General features: G+C 47.5%; 8 protein-coding genes across 8 annotated transcripts; 4 read left to right on the top strand and 4 right to left on the bottom strand.

The window, feature by feature from the left end:
- Positions 1-5: 5 nt before the first annotated feature.
- F5147DRAFT_840647 (cytosine-purine permease) lies at positions 6-2,218 on the top strand (the record flags this gene model as incomplete). The annotated part of the gene is made up of 12 exons (XM_041444313.1): positions 6-178; positions 252-341; positions 409-492; positions 543-566; positions 619-678; positions 727-883; positions 930-961; positions 1,018-1,230; positions 1,278-1,323; positions 1,372-1,649; positions 1,703-1,764; positions 1,822-2,218. The coding sequence occupies 12 exons, from the start codon at positions 6-8 to the stop codon at positions 2,157-2,159; spliced, it is 1,557 nt and encodes a 518-aa protein (XP_041286899.1). The 3' UTR covers positions 2,160-2,218.
- Positions 2,219-2,561: 343 nt separating this feature from the next.
- On the bottom strand, positions 2,562-4,874 carry F5147DRAFT_840648 (uncharacterized protein). Its single transcript, XM_041444314.1, has 8 exons — positions 4,435-4,874; positions 4,063-4,370; positions 3,711-4,008; positions 3,582-3,659; positions 3,288-3,536; positions 3,119-3,250; positions 2,906-3,054; positions 2,562-2,858 (listed from the first exon to the last, which is right to left on the bottom strand). The coding sequence occupies exons 1-8, from the start codon at positions 4,747-4,749 to the stop codon at positions 2,681-2,683; spliced, it is 1,707 nt and encodes a 568-aa protein (XP_041286900.1). The 5' UTR covers positions 4,750-4,874; the 3' UTR covers positions 2,562-2,680.
- Positions 4,730-7,447, top strand: F5147DRAFT_722392 (cytosine-purine permease). Its single transcript, XM_041438911.1, has 13 exons — positions 4,730-5,242; positions 5,295-5,390; positions 5,454-5,543; positions 5,604-5,687; positions 5,737-5,760; positions 5,811-5,870; positions 5,920-6,076; positions 6,123-6,154; positions 6,210-6,422; positions 6,471-6,516; positions 6,570-6,847; positions 6,903-6,964; positions 7,020-7,447. Exons 1-13 carry the CDS (start codon positions 5,208-5,210, stop codon positions 7,358-7,360), a joined length of 1,518 nt encoding a protein of 505 aa, XP_041286901.1. The 5' UTR covers positions 4,730-5,207; the 3' UTR covers positions 7,361-7,447.
- Positions 7,448-9,985: 2,538 nt separating this feature from the next.
- On the bottom strand, positions 9,986-10,486 carry F5147DRAFT_657682 (uncharacterized protein; the record flags this gene model as incomplete). The annotated part of the gene is made up of 2 exons (XM_041434302.1): positions 9,986-10,260; positions 10,324-10,486. The coding sequence occupies 2 exons, from the start codon at positions 10,484-10,486 to the stop codon at positions 9,986-9,988; spliced, it is 438 nt and encodes a 145-aa protein (XP_041286902.1).
- A 1,279-nt stretch (positions 10,487-11,765) lies between these two features.
- F5147DRAFT_722403 (uncharacterized protein) lies at positions 11,766-18,244 on the bottom strand. Its single transcript, XM_041438912.1, has 19 exons — positions 17,769-18,244; positions 17,202-17,718; positions 16,953-17,153; positions 16,788-16,904; positions 16,496-16,731; positions 16,067-16,448; positions 15,711-16,009; positions 15,341-15,659; positions 14,912-15,293; positions 14,176-14,864; positions 13,742-14,121; positions 13,517-13,685; positions 13,365-13,468; positions 13,015-13,314; positions 12,805-12,964; positions 12,321-12,757; positions 12,180-12,268; positions 12,048-12,132; positions 11,766-11,998 (listed from the first exon to the last, which is right to left on the bottom strand). The coding sequence occupies exons 1-19, from the start codon at positions 18,150-18,152 to the stop codon at positions 11,942-11,944; spliced, it is 5,307 nt and encodes a 1,768-aa protein (XP_041286903.1). The 5' UTR covers positions 18,153-18,244; the 3' UTR covers positions 11,766-11,941.
- Positions 18,245-18,340: 96 nt separating this feature from the next.
- F5147DRAFT_642890 (P-loop containing nucleoside triphosphate hydrolase protein) lies at positions 18,341-20,966 on the top strand. The gene is made up of 3 exons (XM_041433108.1): positions 18,341-18,513; positions 18,568-19,310; positions 19,365-20,966. The coding sequence occupies exons 1-3, from the start codon at positions 18,399-18,401 to the stop codon at positions 20,838-20,840; spliced, it is 2,334 nt and encodes a 777-aa protein (XP_041286904.1). The 5' UTR covers positions 18,341-18,398; the 3' UTR covers positions 20,841-20,966.
- A 706-nt stretch (positions 20,967-21,672) lies between these two features.
- F5147DRAFT_822505 (CTP synthase N-terminus-domain-containing protein) lies at positions 21,673-24,164 on the bottom strand (the record flags this gene model as incomplete). Its single annotated transcript, XM_041443736.1, has 11 exons — positions 21,673-22,036; positions 22,087-22,389; positions 22,436-22,593; positions 22,650-22,738; positions 22,791-23,231; positions 23,280-23,474; positions 23,524-23,625; positions 23,676-23,708; positions 23,759-23,895; positions 23,946-24,053; positions 24,104-24,164. 11 exons carry the CDS (start codon positions 24,162-24,164, stop codon positions 21,780-21,782), a joined length of 1,884 nt encoding a protein of 627 aa, XP_041286905.1. The 3' UTR covers positions 21,673-21,779.
- A 93-nt stretch (positions 24,165-24,257) lies between these two features.
- Positions 24,258-25,435, top strand: F5147DRAFT_764160 (uncharacterized protein; the record flags this gene model as incomplete). Its single annotated transcript, XM_041440690.1, has 6 exons — positions 24,258-24,302; positions 24,576-24,630; positions 24,693-24,782; positions 24,850-24,964; positions 25,019-25,189; positions 25,242-25,435. The coding sequence occupies 6 exons, from the start codon at positions 24,258-24,260 to the stop codon at positions 25,333-25,335; spliced, it is 570 nt and encodes a 189-aa protein (XP_041286906.1). The 3' UTR covers positions 25,336-25,435.
- Between the last annotated feature and the right edge of the window lie 2,404 nt (positions 25,436-27,839).

The raw sequence follows: 27,839 nt of genomic DNA on the forward strand, positions 1-27,839 counted from the left end.
TCACAATGCAGTCCGAGTTTGTGGAACAGAAACAGGGAGAGTCCCGCTCCAGTTCTGTGACACCGGACTTGGCCTCTGATAAGCCTGTGGGCAATGATCTGGAGGGCGGTCAGTATTATACAGGGTTTCTCAGACGTGCCACCCAGTTACTCTCTCGATATGGAATTGAAACTCATGGGTGAGTGAGATGGTGCCGTTATGATATCTCCAATGTCTAACTTGAAAGCATTTCTACCTGTTACTCGGATCAGCATCGCCCCGGTACCAGCAGAGGAACGCATAGACACTCGATGGTACCAAATGTTTTTCGTATGGTTTTCTGTTAATATGAATATCGGGACGTGCGTTACAAGTCCTGACTCAACTTTCGACTCTCTTGCTATCTGCTGAGTCACTTGACATCTACAGATTCAGCGTTGGCACTGTGGGACCTGCATTTTTTTCCCTGGGAGTTAATGATTCTATAATCATCATTGTCGTTGTTGACCTGGTGTAAGTGCCAATAGTTGATACGACAATAAACTGGTGTGAATTATAACTAGGGTCTGCTTGTTGCCTGCGTTCTCGTGAGCTTAAATATTATTATCTGGACGTTTCTTGGAACTGATGAATGTATAGTGCTGTTTTTGGGCCAAAGCTTGGCACGCGAGCTATGGTACAGGCAAGGTTCTCATGGGGGTGAGTTGTTTTTCCGATTGCCAGTATCATTGCCTGACAGATATCAAGGTATTTCGGTGCCATCATACCGGCCGTTTTAAATGTTTTCTCCCTGCAAGGCTTCCTTGTCCTGGGCTGCATCATTGGTGGACAAGCGCTCGCAAGCCTGTCTTCTCACCTTGATGATACTCTTGGTATCGTTATCATTGCTGTCATAACTCTTGTGGTACGTCAAATTTGTTGGTATCGCATCAAAATGTCAAGCTTCACAGGTCACTTTCTGTGGATACCGCGTCATTCATTGGTGGGATCACTTGACCATGTACTATTCATATAATTGTGATCCAATTTTGATTCTAGGTACGAAAGTATCGCCTGGATCCCAAATGTGATTGCTCTTATCACCATGCTGGGTGTCGGTTATCCACAACTACGCGACAACCAATCAACCCCTGTTTCTCAAGCAACTGTCGCTGAGGTTATCTCTTTTTCGTCTATCCTCACATCTAGCATTATCAGCTGGTGTACCGTGACCCCCGACTATGGTGTATACCACAGCCCTGCTGCTTCTTCGTAAGTTCCCTCAGACCACTCACAGGCTCTCGTTAACATCCTTATAGTACAAGACTTTTTCTCTACACGTATATCGCGTTTTTCACTTCTAATGTAAGTCCCTACGTACTGTTACCAGCATCATCGTAACATCTTGAAAAGGTGGCTTGCCATACTCTCGGTGCTGCGTTCGCAGCCGCAGCTCCTAACGTGCCTGTTTGGAATGCAGGATTTAACAACAGCTCTTCCGTCGGTGGCTTGTTATACAGTGTGCTGCTACCTACAGGCGCATTTGGAAAAATTCTTGTCACTCTGGTGGCTCTCAGTATACCCAGCATTTGTGCACCAAATATGTATACGTTTAGCACCAGTTTCATGACTATGGCTCCGTGGTTTGCTGGAATACCTAGATGGATATATATTCTCATCTCTGAAGCAGTGTAAGTATCTTCAGCGTCGCGAATTCCCGTGACACTCATTATTTGTGTTGAAGTCTGATACCAGTAGCCATTATTGGCGCCAAAAAGTTTTATAACACTGTCGTTGACATCCTCGGTACGAGTCCCGAATATCGCGATATCTGTCACTATCACTAAAATGCTGACTCCTCAGATCTCATCGGATACTGGTCGTCAGTATTTGCTGCGATTATTCTTACAGAACACGTGTTATTTCGGCGAGCCTCGTTTTCTGAGGATCAATATCCTATCACGACTTGGGCTTCATATACTCTTTTGCCTAGCGGTATTCCCGCGGTCGTGGCCTTCGCGTGCGGCTGTGGAGCCCTTGTTCCATTCATGTCGCAGGCTTGGTATGTAGGACCAGTGGCCAGGCATGGCAGTGGAGATGTTGGGGTATACGTAGGGTTTGTGGTGGGGGCTATAACATACGCATTGGCAAGGGGTTTCGAAAAACTGTGGTACAAAAAGATGAATAAGTCGGATGCCTAGTAGTAGTTGTTTTTAAGGTAAACAGTATGCGTGTACATGAACTGTTCTGTGACCCTGAAGAGATAAAATAGTTTTCGGAAAATGAATATTGAATACTAGTTTATGATATCGACATGTCATGTCACGGTCATCAGGGAGAAACTCCGGATTTTGCCAAGCGCTCGTAATCAAGTTCCAACTGCCAATCGTTGCAATCGCCTAGGAGCACCCGCCATTTGTCCACCTACGTTATAACTCCGTTGCAATGTAGCTGCAATACGTGCAATAGTTATACAGATATGTGATCGTTAACGGAATTCTGGTACATATGTGTCGTTCTTGCAATTCACTTGCAATCAACCTACCATAGTGTCGCGAAATTTGGAATATCACTCGAGGCTTACAACACCCATAAAATCAACCTACCATAGTGTCGCGAAATTGGAATGTCACTCGAGGCTTACAATACCCATAGAATGTAAACCAAATAAAACACATTATTGAGCATATGATAGTACAAACTGACAACCATCTCGCTGGCTCTAGCTCGTACCAATTGATTCCAGCACATTGTCACGATTTTCACGGTTGACAGCCACTGGCCTGGGCCTTGGCCGTGACCCCGAAATACTCGCGGTAGCTTGGGCTTTCATCCGAGCAGCCATACTCAACACGCCGTCGTTTTCCTCCTCAAGGTCCGCGAAGTCAGCATAGATTTTGCTACATAAATGTTGGGATAGTGTGAAAACGGGAGTAAGATGACGCACTCGTTCCACCAATTTAACAGATCCTCTCGCTCGTGAGAATCCATGATACTGACAACCTCCAGAAGTGTGCGATAGAATGTCCGATATGGCCAGTGACCAGAAGTCCCTCCAGCGCTGAACGTCGGTTGATCGGAAAGCACAAAACGGATCTAAACAGGATTGATAAATTCATATCAGGGTACAGAGTCAAAAGTTGTCCAAGTTGCGACTCACCAGTGTGGCAATATAAGCTATGGAAGGAACAGAAACCTTATTAATGGAGTGAGTGGCTGCATTGCCTTTGCGTGTGCCTGATCGTGCTGAATTCGTCGCGGTACTTGGGCCGCGAAAGACGTGAAGATATCCCTATACGAAACACGCTCAGCTTTGAAATGAAACAAACGTGAGCGTCACCAGCCTTAACAAGAATCATATTCCGTAGGAAGCCATGGAAAAGATCCTCAGTATCTACTTGCTCGTCTGAGTAAAGGAATAGCGGGAAATCATCGGGCCTCGCTTTCGTAATGCCGTCGCGCAAATTTGCGAACGCTGCCGGTAGTTTCAGTATGCTAGAAGCGTGACAGTAAGCTACATGCCTTGAATCATTCCAGTCCAAACTTGCAGGGCACAAAAGCTTTCCGCAGTCAGGATGCTTGAAACCGAGCATGGATCAATTGTCAGGATTGTAAGGTGGTACAAAAGTGCGCCACCGGCCAATCTTGTCCTTCATAGAATTTATGTCTTCGCTGCGGGAGCCACGTCGACCAGCTTCCAACTAGTACGTCAACTGGTCAGCAAGATATCGATTGCTCAAACATTCACGAACCTTAGCGCTCATGGTCGCAGTGCCTTGAGCTCCAAGACGCCTAATTTCATCGGGAATACCAGGAGCTATTTTGACAAGCTCCCGGTAAATCTCGTAGTGGATGTTTTGGCTGACGAAACAACGTAAACAAATGAACGCAAAAATGTAGCAAACTGACATAGTTGTGTAAGCCTGGGCATCGTCATCGGGCTCCCGGCCCAAACTATCATCCAGTATACTGGCAAATGGCCGCCACATCTCACCAATCCGGCCAAATATTCGGCCTTTTGATTTCATGGGATCCGAGTCTTTTTTCACGCTAGGAGACAATAGTACGTCACAATCAGCACTGCTCACGAAAGCACTTACGCACGATTTTGTGAGATGGCCATCTTCAGAGTCATCTGCCGCAGATGACTGGGAGTCCGCTCTGACTCTAGCCGGTTTTCGTATCCGTTTGATCTGTGACGGCGGAATCAGGGGAATTTGAGCAACGGAGGGGTTTTGTGGAGGGGGCGACTGCGGGGCATAGCACATGTCGAAGTCATGCACGTCTTCCTGAACACAGGTACTAGCGTCCGTGTGGTGTTCGAGTAAGAATGATGGGGTATGGGGCAGCGGAGGTGTCAATCTTGGTAGAGGCTCAGGGACCGGATAACTCGGAGTGAAAGGGCCCTTTGACTGATAGGAAATAATTAAAATCAGTATGCCCAGCGCGATCCAACTTGAAATGCACGGTACTCACAGAACCTTCGCCCAAATCCGCCAAGTCCCTGCAATAGCTATGATTGCCACTGGTAGTGCGGCCTGTGAGTGTTTGAGTGGTTGGCATTGGATGCGATGCCGCAGCCCTGACAGAGGCTAATTTCTCCACCTTTGCACGCACTTTGGCTGCCAGACGCTTTTCGTAAAGCTGTACGCACTTCTCGTAGGCACGGCGGGCTCTGGTGCGCATTGCTTTGCACTGGTTTCGATGCCTCGTCAAACGAATAGCATCAACATTATGAGCTCCACACGCATCACAATCATATTCAATGGGTGCGCGGCGCTGAGGAGGCATGACGGCCGAAGTCAATGGCTTGGGTAAGTTGATAGTGCTGGTCACCTGCTGGAAGTAAATACAGAATGGCTGACTCGAGTCACGGTTGGAAGGCTTGATGAGATAACTTTGACTGCCGCAAGCAACTTGAAATTTTCAAGTTGTCCAGTGTCCACGGCCCTTGCCCGGGACTTTTCTTGATGGTGTACCCGTGAACGCGACTCGGAGGAACATGTGTGACATGTACTACTACTATCTTGAATCATACTGCGTCGTTCCTAACTTGAAGGCTTGGGAATGACACAGATCGAGAAACTTGATTGATCAATTAAAGATCATGCTGTTTCGATGTGCCAGTATGATCCCGGGCCGGATCCTACTCGCTTTACTTTCGCCTGACTCATCTGGCACTGGCACTCAGGCTCACTGACGCTGTTGCACGTCAATTATCCTGAATCAGGTCAATTCCTACTCGCTCAATGCAGTCTTACACGATGGAGCGGAAACAGGACAGGTCCGTTGAACTACCGTTCCAGATCCAGTGTGTTCTCTGATGAGCGTACCAGGGATGATAGTATAGAGGACAATGGTCGCTCAGATCAGGTAGGATTCCTTAGACGTACTACTCAGTTACTTTCTAGGTATGGAATTGAAACTCGTGGGTGAGTGAGATGCCCGGGTTGTTGTGATACCTGTCTTAGCATTTTTGCTGATTCTTGGATAAGCATCGCGCCGGTGCCAGCAGACGAACGTCTCGACACTCGATGGTACCAGTTATTTTTCATCTGGTTCTCCCCTTGCATGAACATCCTGGGGTGCGTTTTCAGTACTGTCTTAATTCTGGTACAATTCGCTGATTCACCTAACACCTGCAGATTCAGCAGTGGGACCGCTGGCCCTGCATTTTTTTCCCTGGGAGTTCGTGACTCCATAGCTATCATCGTCACTGTTGACCTGGTGTAAGTCAATTCACAAAATCTCGATCTGCAGCGATTGACCTTCAGCTAGATGTTGTTTATTGCCAGGATTCTTGTGAGTCTTTCTATTCTTTACACATCTATAGGGACTCCATAATGTGCTAGCGCTGTTTTCGGGCCAAAGCTTGGCATGCGAGCTATGGTACAAGCAAGGTTTTCATGGGGGTGAGTAACTTTTTCCGATTGCCAGTATCATCCCCTGACGGATATCAAGGTATTTTGGTGCCATCATACCGGCCGTTCTGAATGTTCTCTCCTTGGAAGGCTTCCTTATTTTGAACTGCATTATTGGCGGACAAACGATAGCTAGCTTGTCTTCTCGACTTGATGATACCCTTGGTATCGTCATCCTCAGTATCATATCTCTTGTGGTATGTCAGAACTGCTCCTGCTGCACAAAAAATGACAGATTTTAAGGTTACTTTCTGTGGATACCGCGTCATCCATTGGTGGGAACACTCCAATACCAGTCATCCAGAATCTGAGCGAATGTTTGATTTATAGGTACGAAAGTGTCGCCTGGATCCCGAATGTAATTGCCTTTATCGCCATGTTGGCTGTCGGTTATCCACAACTACGCGAAAACCTATCGGCTCCCGTCCCTCCAGCAACACCTGCTAATGTCATGTCTTTTGCGTCCTTTCTCGCATCTAACATTATTGGATGGTGTCCCATGATCCCTGATTATGGCGTATACCATAGCCCCGATGCTTCTTCGTGAGCTTTCCCAGGTCATCACCAGGACTCTACTTGACATTCTGATAGTGCTAGAATTTTTATTTACACATATCTTGGGTTCTTCGTATCTAATGTAAGCCATTGATGTCTGTATCAGTTACATTTTGACAATTTTCTTTTGAAAAGGTGACTGGTCAGGTTCTGGGTGCCGCATTCGCAGCAGCAGCTCCGAGTGTGCCTGCTTGGAACGCAGGATTTGATAACAGCTCTTCCGTCGGTGGCTTGTTACACAGCGTCTTGTTACCTACAGGCGCATTTGGCAAAATTATGACTGTTTTGGTCGCTCTCAGCATATCCAGTGCATGTGCACCACCGATATATACGTTGAGCAACAGTTTCATGGCTATTGCTACCTGGTTTGCTGCGGTGCCTAGATGGGTATATATCCTCCTGTCAGAGGGAATGTGAGTACTATCAAGTCGATGCAAACCTCAGCGATGCTCATGATTTGGATTCCAGCCTCATACCAGTGGCCATTATTGGTGCCAAAAGGTTCTATGCTACCTTCGTGGACATGCTTAGTACAAGTTCCAAATATCGGTATCTAATGTTCGCACTAACATGCTGATCTCTCAGACATCATTGGATATTGGTCATCAATATTCGCTGCGATAATACTCACAGAGCATATGTTATTCCGACGAGCATCATTTTCTGAGGACCAATACCCCATCACGATTTGGGCTTCATACGCTCTCTTGCCTAGCGGTATCCCCGCGGTAGTGGCCTTCGTGTGTGCATGTGGAGCTCTTGTTCCATTCATGTCACAAGCTTGGTATGTAGGACCAGTAGCGAGGCATGGCAGTGGAGACGTTGGTGTGCTCGTAGGGTTTGTGGTAGGAGTTATCACCTACGCATTGGCGAGGAGGCTCGAGAAAATATTGTACAAGAAGATAGGTAAATCAGATCCTTACTAGGACCTATCGACGTGTACGTCAGTCGTCTTCGATTACCCTTTGACATTGCAATTTACGAGAGACAAGTTATTTGTTGATTGGTGCCAACTTCGAGGCCTCAATTCTTCCGGCAACTTGAATATTCGATAACGGCGAGGTATATTTGACCTTATACTTACTCCACACTGGATCATGCAATCACGCATGACGTGATGACGGAGACTGTTGTCCTTGTAAGTACATGGATCAGCGAGATCACTGGTATAATGGGAGGGCCATCGCAAAATGTGGTATCTCTGCATCGATATAGAATGCCACATCAGTGGTACTCTCCAATAGCCAGGTTCTAGTGTCGATGTCACAACCTCTGCCCGCTCACCTTCGCTGTCTTGGTCAAACGGCCATGAATAGCCAAGAGAAGGGGGCGCTGGTATAGGATGAAACGGGGTATGAGCATGAAGCTGCGAACTCTCGGGGCGCTTGAGCTTAATATTGGTGATCCTCCACTTTGGAGTATACATGCGCATGGCTGCCCAGGGGAATATCTCGGAGTCTACCCTTGTCGCGAGGAATAATCAGCGTGTTCATTTGCTCGTTCTCTGATGCACGACCCTGTACATAGTTCAACCGCCAAGATGAACCATGTACGTGAAATGCATGGAGAGCATGACATCATGGTGGACATCATTGCGGCAATGTGTTGGCACCGCCCGATACAGCACTTGCAGCCTATCGTTGTGATGCCATCAATCAATTTCGTGTGGGACAAAAGAAATTACCGCTTCATGTTAGAAAGGAATGGATGCAACCAGAATAGAAGACAGGAAAATGTTGTGGCATAGTATCGTGTCAGTAGGGAGATCCGGTTCAAAAGTTCCCGAGGTGGCTTGTACAGCAGGATGCTGTGTTTACGTCACCGCGTTGCTGCTGGATATTGAATTCTGAGGTCTGGCAGATTATTTGTGGCGTGACGCGTGTAATATGACGAAACACGTATGTGGAGGGCTGCCACAGACACCGATATCAGGATTATTGGAAAGAGAGGCACCCGACCTATATGTGGCAAACACGAAGGGGTATATCAACCAGTCTTGCTTGTATGCGGCGCATGCTGTGGCAGTCAAAAGTTACTTGGCGTAGCCACCAGGCACAAGGTGTCCTAATGCAGCGACAGTGTCCGTTCCGAGCCTACGAGTCTCGTCTACTCATAGTCAGCAAGCGGTTGAGCCCTCTATTCATTTGTATTGCTCTAGACCCACTGTACAATAGGTTGACCATCGATCGAGTCGCATGAAATACCCAGCTGATGTTGAAGTTACCGGGTTATGTGTTGGAACTCGATGAGGATGCCGCGAACAGAGAGAGAACCTCGAGAATCAGGTGAACACCTTGTCCCCTGCGAGTGTCAAGATGGTAAGGCCATAGACTGACTTTATGTATATGACGTATCCAATTTATGCCACAAGTCGTAACGCACAAATTACCACAAGGCAAAGTTACAGCTGAAGTCAAGTCCAAAGTCGAAGATCACTATCACCGGGTGGCCTTCCCTATTTGGTAAGATCGAGGTCAAAGTTTTCCTCACGTGCGTGGCTATCATATGATGCAATTGAACATCGAGATGACACACTCTCAGTCTCGCATGGACGGAATCCAAAGAGACTTTTACTGGTTAGAAACTTAGAATGGTCAGAATTATGGTACGCCAAGTTCCCACAAATGATCGTTCCAGTATTGTTCACCTATCGAAGCTGGATAAATCTAGACGAACATGTCAGTCTCCGGCTTGTTTAGCCTGAAGTCCGTAGAGCGGAATTAGAGCAAGTTATCCGGACCGTCCATCACATTCCTCAAGGCGAACCGCGACAAGTCGCGTGTCCAGAGGAAGCCGTGATTGACTCGGAGCACTCGGACCCGCAAGCCCGATTATGGCAGGTCATTCGTTCGGTGCAGTCCTTGCTCGTAGTCTTTTTTTAACCCGCTAGCTGTCTCCCGTGTGATTGCCTTTGACCCGGCCACACAACTTGATTGAGTATAACAAATTCTCGACGATCATCTGACCGACTATGTCCGGCTTTTTCCTCTGGTATAACAAATCCTCGACGATCAACTGACTGATCGCTTTTTAGGATTTACGCCTGGAGAGGGTAAATATCTACTCCTGCTGACCTCAGAGGAGTCCTCACTTGGAGCTGGGTTTCTATACTGGAGAAAGTGACCGCAATGACACGTATAAAGGTGTCATTAATACTGACGTTCCCCACACCCAGAATTCAGTGATGTGTTTCCGATTCTTCCGGATGACAACAATCGGCTTTAGGGCTTGCAGCTAACTCGCTCCGCATAATTGATTCGACGATCGACAACTGTAAAATTTACCGACGACACATTTCTCGCACGTGGACGGCCGTGCTGTGGCGTCAGGAGGGTATCACAATCTTGAAGGATTAGTGAAGGTCGAGCTGAGCTGCAATGAACTTGTCAAATCAAGACAAGCGTCCCTCGTCGATGCGAGTACAATTACCATAATGCTACATAGGGTATACAAACACACTGCTAACCAGCCCATAAATACGTGAGTGCTTACATATGATATATTGTACTGTTCAAACCATGAATATCGAGTCTCTCGTCACCTGTGACCACCTAATTTGACCGTCTTCTGTACCCCCGGTATCTTCCCCTTTGCAGTCTAATCATGTTACTTGCATCAATCATCCTTCGAAGTTGAGCCATAAGATCCTTTGCCAGGAAGACCGTGCCGTTGTCTTCCTCATAGCGTATCCGGTCCTCGTCAAGAAGCTCGAGAACACGAATGTCCTCGGGGGACACGCGTAGGTCATGGGAATACCGGAAGATGGACACGAACTCGTGCCGAAAAACGATGATCCCTAAAGATGTCTCGGATTGGATTGGATGCACTACGCAGATCATAGACGATTGTATCAGGCTACAATCAGGTATTATGACTGGTGAGAACGCACATTGGACCAGACATATATCGCCCTTTACACGCGCGAACGCGAAACGTGGATCGGTTTCAAGATGAAATTCTTGTGTCCACATTGAGGGAGTGGCAAATGTTATTGAAGATGCCGACTGCCGGATGTGCGCATCGGCACTGTAAGTGAGTGCAGCAGTAGTCATGGACAAAGGACAATGGAATGGACAGGAATGTGGATCCACGGGAGGTGCGAGAAAGGGTGGCAGCGAGGAAAGCAAGGAACACATGGTTGAAACGGTAAACAAAACTTTTATAGACAGCCGAAGAATACGCTTTGTACCTACATGCTCCGACAATGAGGAGATAACCTCAAAGCGGTGAGGTTTCAAACAGAGAGCCTCTTTATGATCGGAGTGCTAATTTTGGAAGCCGCAAGGCCAGAAGCCAAGGGCATCACAAGAGCACTCCGGGAACCTGCTGCTACAGCACGGGACTAACCTGCATCGAGACAAGTACAGTCTACCCTCTTTATTTGTAGTTTCCAGCTGACAGACTTGGCAACTTGGCATATAAAGCGCTGAAAAGTGTCGTGTAAGATGAGATCCGCATTCCCATACAGCTGTGCGTCTTCCATGCCAATCAACGGCATCACCGCCGCCATTGACTAGTGACTTGTTGGTCAGTGAAAAATGCCTGTCGGGATTTCCCGTTCAGTCTCAGGCTCCCGCTAAAAAGGGTGTTCCTTTTGTTTTTCTTACGACTCCAGTCCAGCCCCATGGTCTAGCCTGCATTGACATAGCTCAAGAATCAAACATTTGCTGTAATCAACCTAGATGACCAACGCTCAACGGCAGGTGATCAACTGATCGCCTAATCACGTTAATAATAAGCCGAAAAATTTGTAATGACGCCGGCCCAACTTGCGGCTGTTTCGACTTCTCCCTGGAATACATATGAGAATACGAAATCGATGGCAGGAAGTGCACATATGAACGACTGGAGTTTCAGTTGGTGACTCGACGCACTCGAAATTGGAGTCGGTCACGTATGCACTTTGGTGCCAGGTTTCAAGTATTGCTCAATAGACCCGTTAACTCAGGCGCCCGTGGCAAGGAAATATGACTCAAGTTTACACTAACACGGCGTTCACGGCACGAACCTTCGGGAAATGGAAGACCCAGAGATAAGCATGTTCGAGTCAGTTGCAATTTTAAATTTTCGGTTAACCAGTGTGTGTATATCCCATGACCGGTAGCTAGTCTGACTCTGGAAAGAAGCAGCAAGAATAAGCGATACCTGGGAAGTATTCACCCATACCCTTTGACTTGAGTGTTAAAACATCTGTTAAGATGGCAAGATAGTGGTGGACACTCCGAATACGGCGAGGCCGCCCACCATGGATCGTTGCATGTCCGATGGGCACGGTCCCTCGGAGACCTTCTGCTTGTCAGGTGTTTAGGCTGGGACGTTCTGGATCATGGTAGATTATCTCCAAAAGCATAATAGATCCCCAGGTCCAGCTTAAGCCTAGAGGCTGTCATGCAAAGGCTATTGATATTTTCATACAGGAGGAACCTCATCGGAATGCATTCATATCAGTAGGAGTCATTTACTAATCCTCGGAGTCAATTCGCTATCGAGACACTAGACATGGTTTTTCACAGTATGTCAGATCGGCAAAGCGGACAGCTTGATGAATGGCTGCTTTTAAACCACTGGAGACCAATTTAGATCGTTGGAAGGGTCCCGTTGTCTGGTACTCACTTTGTACAAGCAACTTGCATGGAAACGGTTCTTGCAGGTCTTGCAAGGCTTTTGTGGAAGGCTGCTGTCCATGACGCTGATAATCCTGTTCCAAAGTAAGCACCGATACAATCGTACAAAGAGCTTGCGTACGAATAACAGATCGCACACTCCACTTGACCAGCAAAATGGAGGGTCACATTCTTCGTGAATACTGTTAGACCGTCGACAATCCGACCGTTCTGTGTGTAACTCGTTAAAGTGACCAGCATTTATCGTTGCCATATCGCTTACTTGTTGCCAAACAATTTGCTGTACCCCCAACACCCAAGCTCTCCATCTATCTTCAGATACCCCGACCATCTTCGTATCACGGATATCAAGTCGGTGCAATGGCCAGTCGTTTGGCAATCTCAGAGACAATTCCAGCACTTGATCATCGACTGTGTAGGAGGCCGTGACCTCTCCAGCGCTCGGCGACACTTTAATGACGAGATTCTCCGTTGTATGCAGCTCTGATGATGGATCAGCCTGCCGCACTTGTGTAAGCTCGGCTTTGATAATGCCTGGTGAGAAGTATGAAGCAGTGTAGTCCACCACGCGCGATAACAGCTGTCTGTCTGAACAGTCTGAGATCCAGGATCGTATCAATGCTGGGACCGTCAGAAGCGCTCGATGATAGATATGAGCGGCTAGAAGTCGTAGGCTGAGCACGCTCTCGGGCTCGAAGTCTGGAGAGAGTTAATTCGAAGACATGATACAGGATAGAACCACTGACGTTCAATGAAAAAGTCGTCGACTGCCCATATATCAAGTTTGAATGCCTTCTTCTTTCCACTGAACAGATTGAGAACATCGAAAACATTAGGAATGAAGAAATCCCCGATGATACCAAGGCTCCTCATTTGATTAAAGTACTGCGACCTGACTTTGATAGACTGAAGCGTGCGTTAGCTAATAATAATTTTAGCACTAGATCAGTACTCACGGCATCGATAAATAGATCAAACATGATCATCCATGCTAGTAGATAACCGGAAACTGCGTAAAGTTCTGACAAATCCATCTTGACATTGTCTGATTCAGAATCGTGGAATCCCTCTGCCAACGCGAGATTCGATTGCAAAATCGCAAGAAGTTCAGCAGGTATTTCAGCGCTGACGTTGTCTTCTGTGTCAACAGCAGATTCGATGACAAAGTATTCGGTCCGCTTTCGAGCTGCTTTGTGCAAAAGGCTGTACCCCATGCGCTGAACTTCGTAGGAAGGATCAGTGAGGAGGTGACACATCTAGACATCAAGCATTAGCATAAGCACTCGAAAATCATTCAAAATATCACTTCAGGCAGAGTTTTCTCGTTCATCAATGCATCAGGCAACCCTTGAATGACTGCAAGTGCCAGTTCCCTGCACAGAGAACGTGGCTCAGAACGATCGGTATTATCTGTGATTACTTCAGCGTCATGCCCTACTGCTCTGAGTTGAGACTGACCAAGTTTCATGGATACCAAGTTCTTGACAAGCGCCAAAATAGATTCTTTCCTCCCATCCCAGCTTGCGCGCAGTGGTTTGTTGGTCAGGACCAGATCCTGAATAGTAAGGACAAGACGAAGCGATCTCCCCAACATCGTCAGTGTTGCGCTATCGGCAAAAGAACATGTCTGGGCGTAACTCAGCAATGAGTATGACGACGACTTGTTACGACTGGTTGACACACCTCTAAGTTGTTCTCAACCACATCAAAGATAAACTCCCAATGGTTCCCAGCAACGTTCTGCAAAATCGGGGACAAATGGATGAACAAAAGTGGCATCATACTCTCCACATCTTCATCAATATCTTCGTCGGAAGAAATCCAAGTTTGACAAGTCTTCACGACGTTGACAGCGCGCTGCTGTGGCAAGAACACCACATCAGACTCAGAATCAGGGGCTGTCGCTGCAAGACGACGAAGCAGGACGACTCCTGTCGTGTTTGCTCTGCTCGCAGGCACTCCCAGGACATCCGAAGCAATCTCGTTGCGGTAACGGTCCATTCTCAACGGTTCCGGAGCAAATTCAGTGATGCTGGCAAGGATGGCCACGGTAGTTTGGGGCGCTACATGTGTATTATTGTGCGAACATTGACTGCGACGTGATTTATGTGGCGCACCTGTCTTTTCCAGCCTACGAGCTAGATCCAACCATTGGTCAGAATCTGTTTTGCTAGCGCTCGCAAATAGGTGCTTCAACACCGAGCGCAACACTAGTGCATCTCTGACAGCATCCTCCCTTTTGGCGTGGTTGACGATGTCTACGACAAAAGACACCAAAGCATCCGATGAAGTTGTCGTACGATTGGATATGCAAGCGCTGATAACCTGACTGTGAAGACCATCGTCGCCTGTAGACAGGAGATAAGTGGAAAGTTGGTGAACCTTCCCTAGCAGCCTGCGCAGTTCTGACTGCGATACATCTGGCCCAAACAATCCACTTGGAGTTGCGGGGACACGTAAAAGATCGTTCGCGTATTGGCCAAGTATAAGTATGTGCCGAAGTGCCCACATATTCTCCTTAGCGATGCTTCGGTTGTCACCCAAGTACGCCAGAAGAGCAGACGTAACCCTGATGTATGCTGAATAGCCCCTTGAATCGAATTCCAGGCCAGAGATAGTTGGGTTCTCAAACTCCGAGATAGCCGGGATGATGGACTCGATGAATGCAAGACTAGGGTCTGGTGGATCTGATGGAAGCGAGTTAATCATTGCGTTAAATTCTCCTGGTGTAGGGAAGACGTCTGCAAGCGGGGCGATATCAATGCCTTTCGGCTTATGACCTGAAAGTGTTAAAATATCTTCTGGTCTATGGACAGTTCAGAAGTGCAACAAAACATAGCAAGGCGCACAAACCGCGTGTAAGTAGAGCAATCTTGAAAAAGCTCTTTCAATTTCTCTTTAATTATTCCGCTCAGGACGTCCTGTAGTCCATTATCTGGCTTCGAAACACAGAGACTCCAAACCCCTCGTGCGGCATCGATGATAGGCGTTTCCAATGTGGGGAACGTTACTGGTAGTAGATATCCTACGATGAAGACATTTGGGAGAACAGATACCAGTGAGTCATTGGTAAGTTTATGGTTCTTGCTGAGCATGATGCGCGTGAACTCTATAACAGTGGCCAGCGCAGTGAACGGCGCATTCGTTGTGTACAGAATATCGTCTACAGTGGACGATAATGACGATACGAGCGTCTGGAATAAAATATCTTGCCCGTTCTCCGAGAGGAAAAAGTCTATTAAACAGTCAATTAAAAAACACTCAGACCAAAGGAGGAATCACCTTGTACTTGGATGAGCCTCTTTACCAAATCGCTGCGAGAAGTCGACACATTTCCGTTTAGCACCTCGATGAACAGGTGTTCTATGACGTCATCTAACTCGCCGTCCTCGGGCCGTAAATATTTAGGACATGTGTCTGTGTCAATCACGTCCAGCAGTGACGACAACATGTCGATCTGCTGGGAAACATCGACCAGTAGAACATGCCATAGTTCCACACAAAGATCCTCGTCATTCCGACGAGACATGAACGCAGATATCGCCTGAGGAGAAGCTTGTAGAATGCGAAGCGCGTTGTTAACGAACATGTTATCCATTCTCTGCCAACAGTTAAGAACTGTAGTTCTGCAAAGAAGGGAAGGGTTACATACCACAGCGAAGTCGGTGTGCTGGAATAGATGAGATCCAAAGGTTTCCATTAGTGTGATCACCACGCCGATGTTCTTCGATACTCCAGCACTGGTCGTATCGGAGGCAAGGACTGTCTCGCAATTCCCAACAGTTTCTTGCACATATTTGCTTATGAGAGTGCGTGTAACATCCGCAGGAAGGTCTGTCGTTTCAAAAGTATCCACAAACGTCCGGAGCACCGTAGGTATAAGAGAGAGACTCTCGTCATCTTGAGAAAGAATTGCACTCGAGACAGTATCCCAGGCAGTGGTGAAAAGATCTGAAGGAAATATGAATATGTCCTAGATCAAGATGGTGGTGGACGTAATACACTCACCGATGTTCATACGATGGAGAGATAGTAACGAATTGGCTATCAGCTTCCCCACATCATTCTCGTCAGCTCTTAAGCGCCTTGCTTTAACCTCTTGCCAAATGCGCGTGAATTGAGATCTGACAAGTTCATCTGCCACGTCTTGTAGACGTGTGTTATTGGACACCAGACCATCTGAAACAGATCCAGATAACGCTCCATGGTCCTGGGATCCACCCAACAGTCTTCTCAAGAAGAACACCAAACATTCCAGGAGAGACGAAAGGAATGAGGCAGAAGGGACCTTTCTCTCTAAAGAACTCAGAGCATGGCCGTCAATCGCTGCCCAGAACGAAGTAAAGAAATCGTCGAGGGGCATCCCCGTCCTAGAGGATGCTGCGATGACCTGCTAGACAGATTACTAATTGCAACATGTCGCAATAAGGAACATACGGATGAGGGAATTGTCGACAAAGCAACAAGGACCGTCGGATACCCACTGATAGGTGATCCAGCGCACCCAAGTTCAAGGAATTGAAGAAACTCCCGGTAGGCCTCAGAAGAATGTTCCTTGCGAGTGGAAGTTGTTTTAGTTTCAAACTCCTCGCTATCCGAGTCCGAATCATCACCATCCTCGTGTTGTTTGTCTGCGTCATATGCCCCTTCAAGAATCCACGCGTTTGGGAACTCTGTAGAACCATAAAGTTGGGAACGGTTGATGCCAAGACTATTGAAATCAGTTTACCTTTGAGAAAAATTAAGACCGGCTGGAACAAAGCATTTCTAACTCCTGAGTCCGTCTCGACCCATGCAGCACGAAGCAAAACAACGCTCAGTATAGGAATAAATGGCTCAATGGCGCCTGTATATTTCTCAGCGCCTTGAACAAAAGTAATAATTATCAGATCACCTTTGTGACGTTGTAGCAGCATAGATAACAGTGCCCACGTGGCCTGGCGTACTTGAGGTTGCCCATGCCCAAGACCATGGATTTCAGGGTCCGGAATCCAAGGCGCATGCTCACCGCAATATAACGACGTCCAAAACAGTGGATTGGATAGCAGGCCAGATAGATCATCTAGAGATATAATCTTGGAGGCAAGGCGAGCAACTATAGAACTATGAGGAGAACTGCGAGCATTGCCTTGACCTAACTTACCAAAGAGCCAGCGGAATGCGCTCAGTGCACCAAAACGAAGGCGAGCATTCCTATCGAGTTCACTCTCTTCATTTACCTTGGATTCTAGTTCTTCTTTAGGGGCTGCCGGAATAAATTTTCCGCCAGGCCTTTTGATGCCTGGAGTGGGAGCTGCAACTGGTGCAGGAGGATTGAGATAAAGATGAACTCCTGGAGGATCCAAAAGAGTTCTTTGGAGAAATTCCGTGATAGAAGCCAGCATTTCCAAGTTTACTAGTGTCTCTCCGTCTACGCCTGGAGAGGTGATACTAGACCAGGACTTCTGTCCTTGCAGAGATACCTGTCTGTCAACGTCATGAGCGAGCATGCACCATGTACCCATGAGAGTCTCAATTTGTTCAGATGTTGCAGTCTCTCTCAAAAAGAAGGTAGCAGCATCCCGGACAGCAGGGATCCGTAAATATGAAAAATGGAGTGCAGCAGCTAAGAGGCGAATCCGGCGGACAGAATGTGTGAAGAATACAGGAGCCCTATGAAACTAGATACAGTCAATGTCAAGATATGGATCATGATTGCCAAACGACACACCCAGACTGGCAGCATCGTGACAAGTGCATCGCATTCCACGCTCTCATCCCCCTTCCTTGAACTTTCATCGATCCATTTTGATTGAAGTTCTTCTAAAGCCCGTCCCTTCGTGACTGGATCCTTCTTTCCCAAGGATCGAAGAATAATGACTAGTTCCGGTGGAAGTCTATGTATAAGGCCGAGAGTATCCAATGGATCTGGCTGCGGTGGGGCTGGCTTAAAGGGAGGAATATAGACCTTCTTCCGGGGCTCCTTTTTTTGTCCTTTCTGTTTCTTCTGCTTCGCGACGACAGGGACTTCCGGAAGGGGTACACCTACAGCTGCCTTGCGAGCATTCTTCTTGCGTGTGCCCGAAGTTGCTGATGACTTTGTGTTCTTCGGCATATTAAGATATCTACAAGTTAATAGGAGCTGCAAGATGCAGCACGCACCGTGAACAATTGCGATTACTAAGTGATGTGGTGGCTGAGGGTATGTGACTAGTCGTTATTTATACTTGTTGAATCCTAAAGCTTTTGATTTCCTTTTTAGAAAAATAGCCTAGTAAGTGGTTCTTAAAAACTTCCTTCCTCTTACCATTAATTCTGTCACGTCGTGACCTACCTCATTTTTGAGGCCTACAGCTCGTACATGACGTGCAGTCTGCTCGCTCGAGCAACGACAACCTCAAGTAGAGCATGCTTTCGTTCACAACCCTTTCATAGCCAAAGTCATGGGTTTGCGACATTCAGAGGAAAACGCGCAGGTATGATTATCCGATTTCTAGCCAGATGCAGTTGCAATAACTGTGATTTATCAGGCATTTTGATTCCTCGTGTTTGTTTACGGAAGTATGAATCTACTGCAACAGCGGCGGCAGCTGTTCCTTCTGTCGCTCTGCAAGAAAATATTGCAAATGCTCCGGCACCCACAGGTATCCCGGCGGGTAACCTTTCTCTTGAACAACCATCATGGGAATCTATGAAGGGGACGATATCCAATCCGACACTCCGTGCTATTATTGAGAATCCTTACCGGTTCAAAACGATGACCCCCGTCCAAGCTGCAGTTGCAAAGCTTCTTCCAGAGCTTGCACTACCTCCTGAATCAACATCTAACGACGTCCCAACACGCCCACGAGATCTTTTGGTCAAGGCAAAAACTGGTACCGGGAAGACCTTTGCGTTCCTAATTCCAGCTATCGAGGCTCGCGTTAATGCCATCCATGCTTGGGGTAAGCAGGCGGTTCGCGATGCAGGCCTTGTTTCAGACAAGCATCTGGAGGCGCAATCCAGGAGACAATTTGCCAAGGAACATGTCGGTACCCTTATCATCAGCCCCACCCGAGAACTCGCTACGCAGATTGCCAACACTGCTGTCAAGTTAACTAATCATCACAATGATTTTGAGGTTAGACTATTCTACGGAGGAGCAAGCAAGCGAATGCAGATGCGCGACTTCATGAAAGGGCGGAGGGATGTTGTTGTAGCTACCCCCGGGCGACTTCGTGATTTGCTGCAGTCGGAGCCTGAGGTAGCGAAAGGTATCAGCAAATGTAAAATGGTATGTCTTCCGACGAGTTCAGTAAGATCCCCTTACTTACCAGTATGTGGCCAGGTAATATTCGATGAAGCAGACATGCTTCTCGATATGGGCTTCCGGGATGACATTGATGCGATTATGAGTTATTTGCCACCTAAATCTGAGAGGCAGACATTCCTCTTTTCAGCAACACTATCTCGGACCGTTCGCCAGGTCGCACAGGCAGTTCTTGATCAGGACCATAAATTCATTGACGTAGTTCCTGAAAGCGAATCCCCAGTTCATGCACACGTCCCCCAATATCACACCGTCCTCCCCAGTCCATCTCAACAGATCCCCCACTTTCTTCGTCTCCTCGCACATGACCAACTTACAAACCCAGGCAAGAGCAAAGTCTTATTATTCCTCCCCACGACACGCATGACGCAGCTTTTCGCGACACTCGCTCGTGAGATTTCAAAAGCAGTGCTGCCTGCTGGCGCGTACACCAAGGTGTACGAAATTCACTCTAAGCGCACACAGGACTCACGCATAGCCGCCTCTGATGCTTTCCGCGCTGACAACTCTGGAGCATCGATTCTTGTCACTTCTGACGTCTCTGCACGAGGTGTGGACTATCCAGGGGTGACACGGGTCATTCAGCTCGGTATCCCCGCTACCACGGAACAATACATTCACCGTGTCGGTCGTACTGGCCGCCAGGGCTCTACAGTTGGACGTGGAGATCTAGTTCTTCTTCCTTGGGAGATCGGTTTTTTGAGCTGCCAGCTCAATGAAGTCCCGCTAAAGCCAGTCACCTCAGATGAGCTCGCCCGCCAGGTCCAGGACCTCGCAGCTCACTACGACGCTGATCCTCAAGCGGTATTCAAGGGTGTACCAATTAAACCACATGACGCCAGGGGTCGACCAGTGCGGGGTGCACCTAGGATGTACGACGCGCCGCTTTCACCACGCCTTTGCTCGGAAGAAATGAACAACAGCATCACGGCGCTACTACAATACATCGACGAAGAAGCCATCAAGGAGACTTTTGCTTCCCTCCTTGGCTATTATATCCCCAAGTCACCTGAGTTGCGAGTTCAGAAGGCCAATATTCTGGCTGGATGTAGAAGTTGGGCGACGGAAGCATGCGGCTTACCTACGCCTCCGTATGTCAGCGACGGCTTCCTGCAGAAGATGGGCCTTAACGACGGACGCACGAAGCATTTCGGAAAATCGTACCGGGACCCTAGGCCTTCTGCCAGACCTACAAATTCATGGGAAATAAGGGGCAGGCAGAACAACCGGTCCTTCGAGAACCCCAGAGGAAACTTCCGTCGGGACAGGCAGGTGGATGATAATGACCCTTCTGGCAACGTCGACGAGTATCGAGGTGCGCGTTATGGAAGGGAGAAGTCCAGGCCACAGAGAGAGTGGGTGCATCCCGGTGATCCTTCTGGTAATACCGAAGAGTACCGTGGTTCACGCTATGGCAGGGAGACCAGACCACAGAGAGAATGGTCGCATGATGCTCCGCGCCGCGAGTACAGATCACGCGGGTTTGGTAATTAGTGAAGGATCGATCAATATTAATGTAGACCGCATACAATGCACCACTCGACGTTCGTTATTAACCTACAATCCCCTTACTAATGTCATCCATAGAGCATTCAAAACTGCATTTGATTCACCATGTTATTTCTACAATATGTAAGGGCCGAACGTTTGATCCCGCGGAACCAATTCGCGTGATTCCTGTGCTCTGAGCTGAGCTCCACCTGTCCTCCAAATTGGTCTAGCGCCATGCGCGCTTGACGTCAATCTGAGCACTTTCTGATCGATTGATCGCTCATTATCCTCCTCTCTCACCACCATGGCCTCCGCGTGCTCCTTTCACGGCATTGTAGAAGCAGACCAAGCACCTCCAGACACACCTGAGCAAACGCCCGACTACTTCACCATGTTGACTCCACGCCTCTCCATCGTTTGGATCTCAAAGTGGGCGCTATATGCGCAATACAACGCAACATGTCTATCGATAACGGATTAGTGCGAAATGCGCGAGTCCGCATCACCGCTCCGCATCGCAGATTCGTAAACGTTGAGATCCCTCAAACAGGTGCCTGCTTCGCATCACATTCTCTTGCAATCTATTTTCTACAGAAGCTGGGGGAAAGATGTAATTACAGGCAATGCACATTCCTCAGCGGTCCAGAGGGGGTACAAGTAAGTCGTGAATCTGTGTGTGCAAACAATATATCCTCTCATTGCGCCACTGACGCAACTTGTGTTGGAGCTAGAGAATGACCCTGTTTTGTGTGTCTACGACATGGCGGGAGACGACAAAGAGAGGATGGTCTACTACGTAGGTATATATACGTAGTTGGGATCTGGACATCGAACGATGACGAAGGGTGAATATTAAACTCTAGCACACCCCCTCGACCGAGACATCGTGAGGAAGATAGTAAGCGCGTGAAGTTGGAATGGCGAGTGATATCTATGCCATTTTTAGTCGGTTGGTGGTGTCATAGTTCCGACACCATTGACAATCGGATGTTCCTGCGTGCTTGTCCTCAGCGCCTCTTCACTAACCATCGAATGTTCGGGGTGAGGTGGGCGGAAGGATTTCAGTTGCGCTTCAATCTGTTCTTCTAAATCAGATTGTCCGCAAGATGCCGCAATGAAGCCTAAGAAGGGCGGTGAAGGATTGAGTGGTCTCGAGCACAGTTCAGGATGGGCTTGTAAACCCATGAAAAATGGGTGATCTGCAATGACAAATCGCAACAGTCTTCAGATTAATTGCGCATAACCATACCTTTGAGTTCAAGGATCTGCATTCTCTCCCCTTTTTCGTCCTTGCCCACAAATGTAAGACCGCTCTCCTGCAGACGCTGTACCTGTTCCGGGTTGACCTCGTATCGGTGTCGATGCCTTTCCCACATTTTTTCATTGCCGCCGTATAACTTGCGAGCCTTGGACCAAGTCTCGAAGTCACGGTCGAATACAGTGGGTCGAAGACCCAGGCGCATTGTTCCGCCCATATGAGTGCGTGAGATCTCCGGCATGAAAATGACAAAAGCATTCTGCGTGTCGGGAACGAGCTCAGCCGAATGAGCATCTACGGAAGATAAGAGAAGCAATGGCTAACGAGAAATGGAGCGAACCTGGTATGTCGAGCACGTTACGTGCCCATTCTATCACAGCCATCTGGAAGCCCAGGCAGATACCAAGGAAAGGGACTTTCTGCTCTCGTGCCCATTTGATGGCAAGAATCATACCTTCCGTGCCGCGCTTTCCGAACCCACCGGGAACCAGAATACCGCTGTCCCAATCTGAGTACCAGGTGTTTTCCTAATCAAACGTAGGGCTGCCACTTACCCAGCACCAACAACTGCTCGCCAAGCATCGTGGTATTTAGCAGGATCAGATTCCTGCGTTGAAGGCTCCAGGTCCGATGACTCAACCCACTATGCAACATCGCTATAAGTCATTTATTCTGCGGGGACCAACACAACCAACCTGAATGATGAGTTTCCTGCGAACGCGGAACGCAGAATGTTCAAGGGCTTTGATGACGGACATGTACGAGTCCTTTAGATCGGTGTACTTCCCAACAAGGACAATTTTGACCTCGTCGAAGAGGCGTTCTTGCCTGAACAATGGGAAATGAGAAGCGATGATAGGAAAAGAATTATAGTACCCTTTTGTCACGGCTCTCCACTTCATCTCCAAGGACAGCCCTTTGGAAACCCACTCCTCCGTGATGTTCAAATTTGCGAGATTAAGCCGCTTACGGAGATACTCAATAATTCGTTGTGACTGCAAAAGGAGAGGGACGTGGTAGACAGACGAGACATCATGGACACCTATCACCTGCTCCGACGCAACGTGACAGAACATCGAAATTTTATCCTTGGTGGAGGATTCAAGGGGCTGGCGTCCCAATAACCGGCACGCGATCTCCAGACAAACGTCAGGTATGTCATTTAAGAACAATGTGTTACTTACTAAGTCAGGGAGCAGACCGAGCCCACGCAACGCATGGACAGTAGTTTGAGTCGGTTTTGTTTTTTGCTCACCGTGCATGTCGGGCACAAGTGAAACATGGATTAGTGCGAAGTTATCATGTCCAACGCGAAATTGAAATTGGCGCATCGCCTCTATGAACGGCGCCGATTCAATGTCTCCGACAGTGCCGCCCAGCTAAAAAAAGTTGATATCATGACGGAAAGTATTGCATGTCACTTTTTACCTCCACGATACAGATATCAGGTTCCTCTCCCGATTCGTCCACCGGTATCTTGGAAACACGCTGTATCCAATCTTGAATGGCGTTCGTCACGTGCGGCACTATCTAACCACAAAGAATTGAGAGTGGCGAGGTGACAATGGCCATAGACATACCTGCACCGTTTTTCCAAGGTACTCCCCTCTCCGCTACTCACATTAGTGACTAGTTAAAAGTCTCAAGATGAGCTGAAACTCACTTCCTTTTCAATAACTTCGCGATAAATTTTGCCCGTGGTAATATTGTTATCTTTGGATAGTGTTACGTCGAGGTACCTTTCATAGTTCCCCAGGTCTAGATCCACCTCACCGCCATCATTTAAAACGTAGACTTCACCTGATGGAATGTTAGATGTTTGTGGAGAAACATTCGCACTCGGATCTCACCATGTTCTGTTGGTCGCATCGTACCGGCATCTATGTTCATGTAAGGATCTATTTTAATTGCTGTAACCTTGAGGCCTGCGGTTTTGAGGAGTAGGCCTGTTGAGGAGGCTAGGAATGACTATAAATGACCAGGTTCAGCCAAAAGCGCTGTATCGCACCGATAACACCTTTCCCGATCCCGCTAACAACACCTCCGGAAACAAGGATATATTTTGTCATCGTTGCGATAATCGAGAAGGAGGAGCTCACAAAAGATCAAGAACGCGTCGAAATTTTGGAACAAATAAATACAAACATTGCCACTTCCCCTAAATGACGAACGTGTGGTCCTCTAGTACATGCTACTTCGCCGAGTTCGTACGCGTGTCGTACTAGGTAACGCAAAATTTGGCCGCTCGCAGAGCCCGCTGCGGTCGCTTTGTCGAGTTATAATGTTATGGTGGATTTTTGGTTACGGTTCGATTTGCCCCTATGTTGGAAGCATTTTCAATGTCCGATCGTCGTTTTGTATTGCACTTTATTCGATTAGTATACCTAGTTTTATTATTCTACCACTGCTTTGACTGCATATTCGACGAAGCTTGCCTGCGTTCGCATCGGATCCCAGCAAGGACGACCTGATATTCGCAGGTAGTATACGGATTCATTTTCAGTCGAGAGGAGTTGCAAGTGGTGCCACGTTCAAGTAAGCCTCAGTGCAATGGGTCTCTTGTGCTCCGTTGTAAACTTGTACTACCGTTAATACAGAAACATCCTCTCCTGCTAGTGTACCATTGTCTTGGAAGTGCTGGAGCCCAGTAATGACACGTTTTTCTAATGCCCAACCCACAAGGTTCGGTTCGTAAGTGCAATGAAAGTTTAAACTGGAACTCATGAGTTCCTACTGATATCATTTGCTCCGCAGCTCCGGATGAAATCATAAGACCACTAGTAGAGCGATATGTTGCTAGCGGGTACAGCAATCCGGAGGTTATATCACGTCTTCGAACACACAAGGAGACCAGTAATTTCAAGATATCGTAGGTCATCTACTTACACACCTTCAAGTGGCATCTGATACTCAAATGAATTAGACTTAGCCTCCTGAAAAAGCGCCGCTCAGAATGGGGACTCAAGTCTACCCGTGGTCAAGCACACAATCAAGAGCATCGGACCTGCAATCGGATTCACCAACGATTCCCCAAACAAGGTTCTCACGACATGAAGCAAACACTGCTGCAGGAGGAGCAGCTTATGGTTCCGAGGTTGTATATATCATTCTCTTTCAATGAGTTTACACTCATCGCACAATTTCAGAACCTTAATACTCCAGTATATGAACGTACCATCGTCCGGATGTCAGGAGACCCCCATCATGTTCCTTTACCGTCCATCGCTCTCGCAGATATAGATCGCTTCACCAGGGCAATACGAGATTCATCTAGGATGAACCCAGGGGAGTTGAGGACGGATCTCATAGTCCTCTTGCAGATAACATGGGACCAGATCATGCTACCCATCATCAACGTACTCGAGCATGTCCTCAAACTAAAGCGCCTCTCTCGAATCTGGCTGTGTCCGACTGCAGTTTTCACGTCCATTCCTCTCCATGCAGCTCACCTGTTTCAAACAAAGGCGGATCGTTCTCGGAAGGAGCTATGCCTGGAAGGTCTCTAAATTTGCTCTTACACGCCGACACTTTCGGCTCTAATCAGATCTAGACAGTCGATGAAGAAGCGCGTGCCTCCGTCCTTTGTGGCGATCGGACAGGGTCAACCGGGCGCAGGGAAAGACAAGGCGCTCTTGGCTATCGACAGTGCGACAACGAGCTTGAGCTTGCTCATCAGCTCGTTCCTGCAACGGCCAACCACACTACTGTTTCTGGTGACAAAGCCACACGAGCAGGTGCACTCGAAGCCTTGCAGCGGGTGCACCTTGCTTGTCATGGCAAGCAGGACCCTGCTAGCAGCCGTTATTCGGTTTCCAGAGTTCAAGAGCGTCGTTGGCACACCTTGGGAGGTAGATGATGCTGTCGCGAAACACGTCGTCGAAGCTTCTATGTCGTATGGCTGTCGTCTTGTATATTTATCTGTGACTCTGATGTACAAATGACCCTAATACATATTCTTGCACTCTAGCTATAGTCTATTTCATTTTCGTATACTGTCGTGTTTTTGTCGACTAGAATGTTTAACCAAAGTTCTTGTGTACTCGACTCATCTTTTGCTTGAGTATTTGATTCACAGGCCAGTTCGCACATAAAACCGTGCATCAAGGATAGAATGCCTTGAATTCCCTTCGTTGGCTCATGTCCAATATTTGATTCATCAACCAGTTCACACATAAAACCGTGCATCGAGAATTCCCTTTGTTGGCTCGTGTCTAATATTTGATACACAGACTAGTTCACGAATAAAACGATGCATCAGGCGTAGCACACATTGACACTTTATCTCGCCAATTATAGCGCAAAATTCACTTGATTGGCTCGTGTCACATGTTCAATTCATTGATGCCTAGAACAGAATTAGAACTCGCACCATTGATGCAAAAAACAGTAGGAACATCAGCGAAAGATCCATTGACTTCATGAGCGCACCGGTCCAGATGTCGAATCCACAGCTATACCATTAAGATCGGAAACAGAACGCGGCACATTACATGTAACTGTGCAGAAAAGTTAACTGCGATGGAAGAACAAAAATAAAATAAGTGACTGTACTGAGTAGTAAAATGAAGTTTTCAGTATGTGGGGAGTATCTATCAAGTGTTGATCGGGCCTTCTAGTACTATACACTACTGCCAGTTGACACGTGCGTGCGCTGCTGGAAAGACATTGGAATCATGTCTACTCCTGCATCGGAATTGTCCACGACCTTAGCATGATGCTGTCGAACACCAAGGATGAGGCGTGGTCCGAGCACAAACAGTTGCATGACTGAGAGAATTTGACGAACGCCAAAATAAATCTGAGGTCCCACGGCAAGTGAGTCCTGTAAAAGTGATGAATACAGGTCACCAAAATGTCAGCGACATAAAAGGGCATACTAGTAAGCTTGGAAACAAAAGCCCGAGATCGAGACAGGAAACAGCAACAAAACTAGCATGTACGAGGCTTCAGAAAAGAAAGTTGACTACATTCAGATCACCGACGTACCTTGCAAAGTAAACCACGTGAGTTCTCATTAACACCGTAAAATAGTCCCTAACAACCCATCCCGTCGGCGATTGTTGCAGTTCACGAAAGTGTTTTACAACAATCCAGACTGCAAGACACAGTGCGAGCACTTCCCATACAGTGGAGAGTATCCATGTCATAGGAAGAAAGATGGCGGTGTCTGCCTCTGGGTCATAGGAATAGCACATATAGGTACCAGAAAGGATGAGCTCCCCTGACATTCATTGATCAGCATGAACCTTTCGACCATAATGGAAGCTTACCCCCTATAGTATACTTGTTTAGCATTCCAGTCATCACTCCACAGGCGATCGTGACAGACGTGAAGAATACAACGAGAAAGATAAGCATATTTCTTGATTTCTGATACATGGCATACAGCCGAGCGATCATGATGACTTGCAGGATGTACCAGTCAGGAAATTATCACTGAGGTATCGTAGCTGAGTAGCTTACCGCCTAGCATAGCATTTGTGACGAAACTCATCCAGTTTGCTGTGAAGTACATAACATTGCCTGAAAATCCCAGTCGGTGACGCATCTCGGAAGAGGATTGAACATTCCAAAAAACTCACAGCTGTTGCAGTCAGTATGTTGAACCGACGAACTTGTGTTGATAATCTCACTCACCCCTATAGTAGAAGTGCAATTAGTCGGATGAGAATGGCAGGAACAAATGCATTAAGATACTTACTTCATCTGTCACCGAGAATGTCGGAAGAAATTCTATATGTCGC

This window comes from Suillus discolor (genome assembly GCF_016758755.1).
Source record: "Suillus discolor strain FC423 chromosome Unknown F5147scaffold_90, whole genome shotgun sequence".
In the NCBI taxonomy this organism is placed as follows: domain Eukaryota; kingdom Fungi; phylum Basidiomycota; class Agaricomycetes; order Boletales; family Suillaceae; genus Suillus; species Suillus discolor.

Bases quoted from the DNA above. Each gene is read 5' to 3' on its own strand.
- F5147DRAFT_840648 (XM_041444314.1), bottom strand. From the start codon at position 4,749: ATGCCTCCTCAGCGCCGCGCACCCATTGAATATGATTGTGATGCGTGT. The intron at 3,251-3,287 runs GTTTGTTTCATT...TGTTTCGTATAG, and splicing joins TTAAGGCTGGTGACGCTCAC to GGATATCTTCACGTCTTTCG. The intron at 3,055-3,118 runs GTGAGTCGCAAC...AATCCTGTTTAG, and splicing joins TAGCTTATATTGCCACACTG to ATCCGTTTTGTGCTTTCCGA.
- F5147DRAFT_722392 (XM_041438911.1), top strand. From the start codon at position 5,208: ATGCAGTCTTACACGATGGAGCGGAAACAGGACAG. The intron at 5,391-5,453 runs GTGAGTGAGATG...TTCTTGGATAAG, and splicing joins TATGGAATTGAAACTCGTGG to CATCGCGCCGGTGCCAGCAG. The intron at 5,761-5,810 runs GTGAGTCTTTCT...ATAATGTGCTAG, and splicing joins TGTTTATTGCCAGGATTCTT to CGCTGTTTTCGGGCCAAAGC.
- F5147DRAFT_722403 (XM_041438912.1), bottom strand. From the start codon at position 18,152: ATGCCGAAGAACACAAAGTCATCAGCAACTTCGGGCACACGCAAGAAG. The intron at 15,294-15,340 runs GTGATTCCTCCT...ACTGTTTAATAG, and splicing joins GAGGCTCATCCAAGTACAAG to ACTTTTTCCTCTCGGAGAAC. The intron at 12,965-13,014 runs GTGAGTACTGAT...CGCACGCTTCAG, and splicing joins TTGATCTATTTATCGATGCC to TCTATCAAAGTCAGGTCGCA.
- F5147DRAFT_642890 (XM_041433108.1), top strand. From the start codon at position 18,399: ATGACGTGCAGTCTGCTCGCTCGAGCAACGACAACCTCAAGTAGAGCA. The intron at 18,514-18,567 runs GTATGATTATCC...GTGATTTATCAG, and splicing joins ATTCAGAGGAAAACGCGCAG to GCATTTTGATTCCTCGTGTT. The intron at 19,311-19,364 runs GTATGTCTTCCG...GTATGTGGCCAG, and splicing joins GTATCAGCAAATGTAAAATG to GTAATATTCGATGAAGCAGA.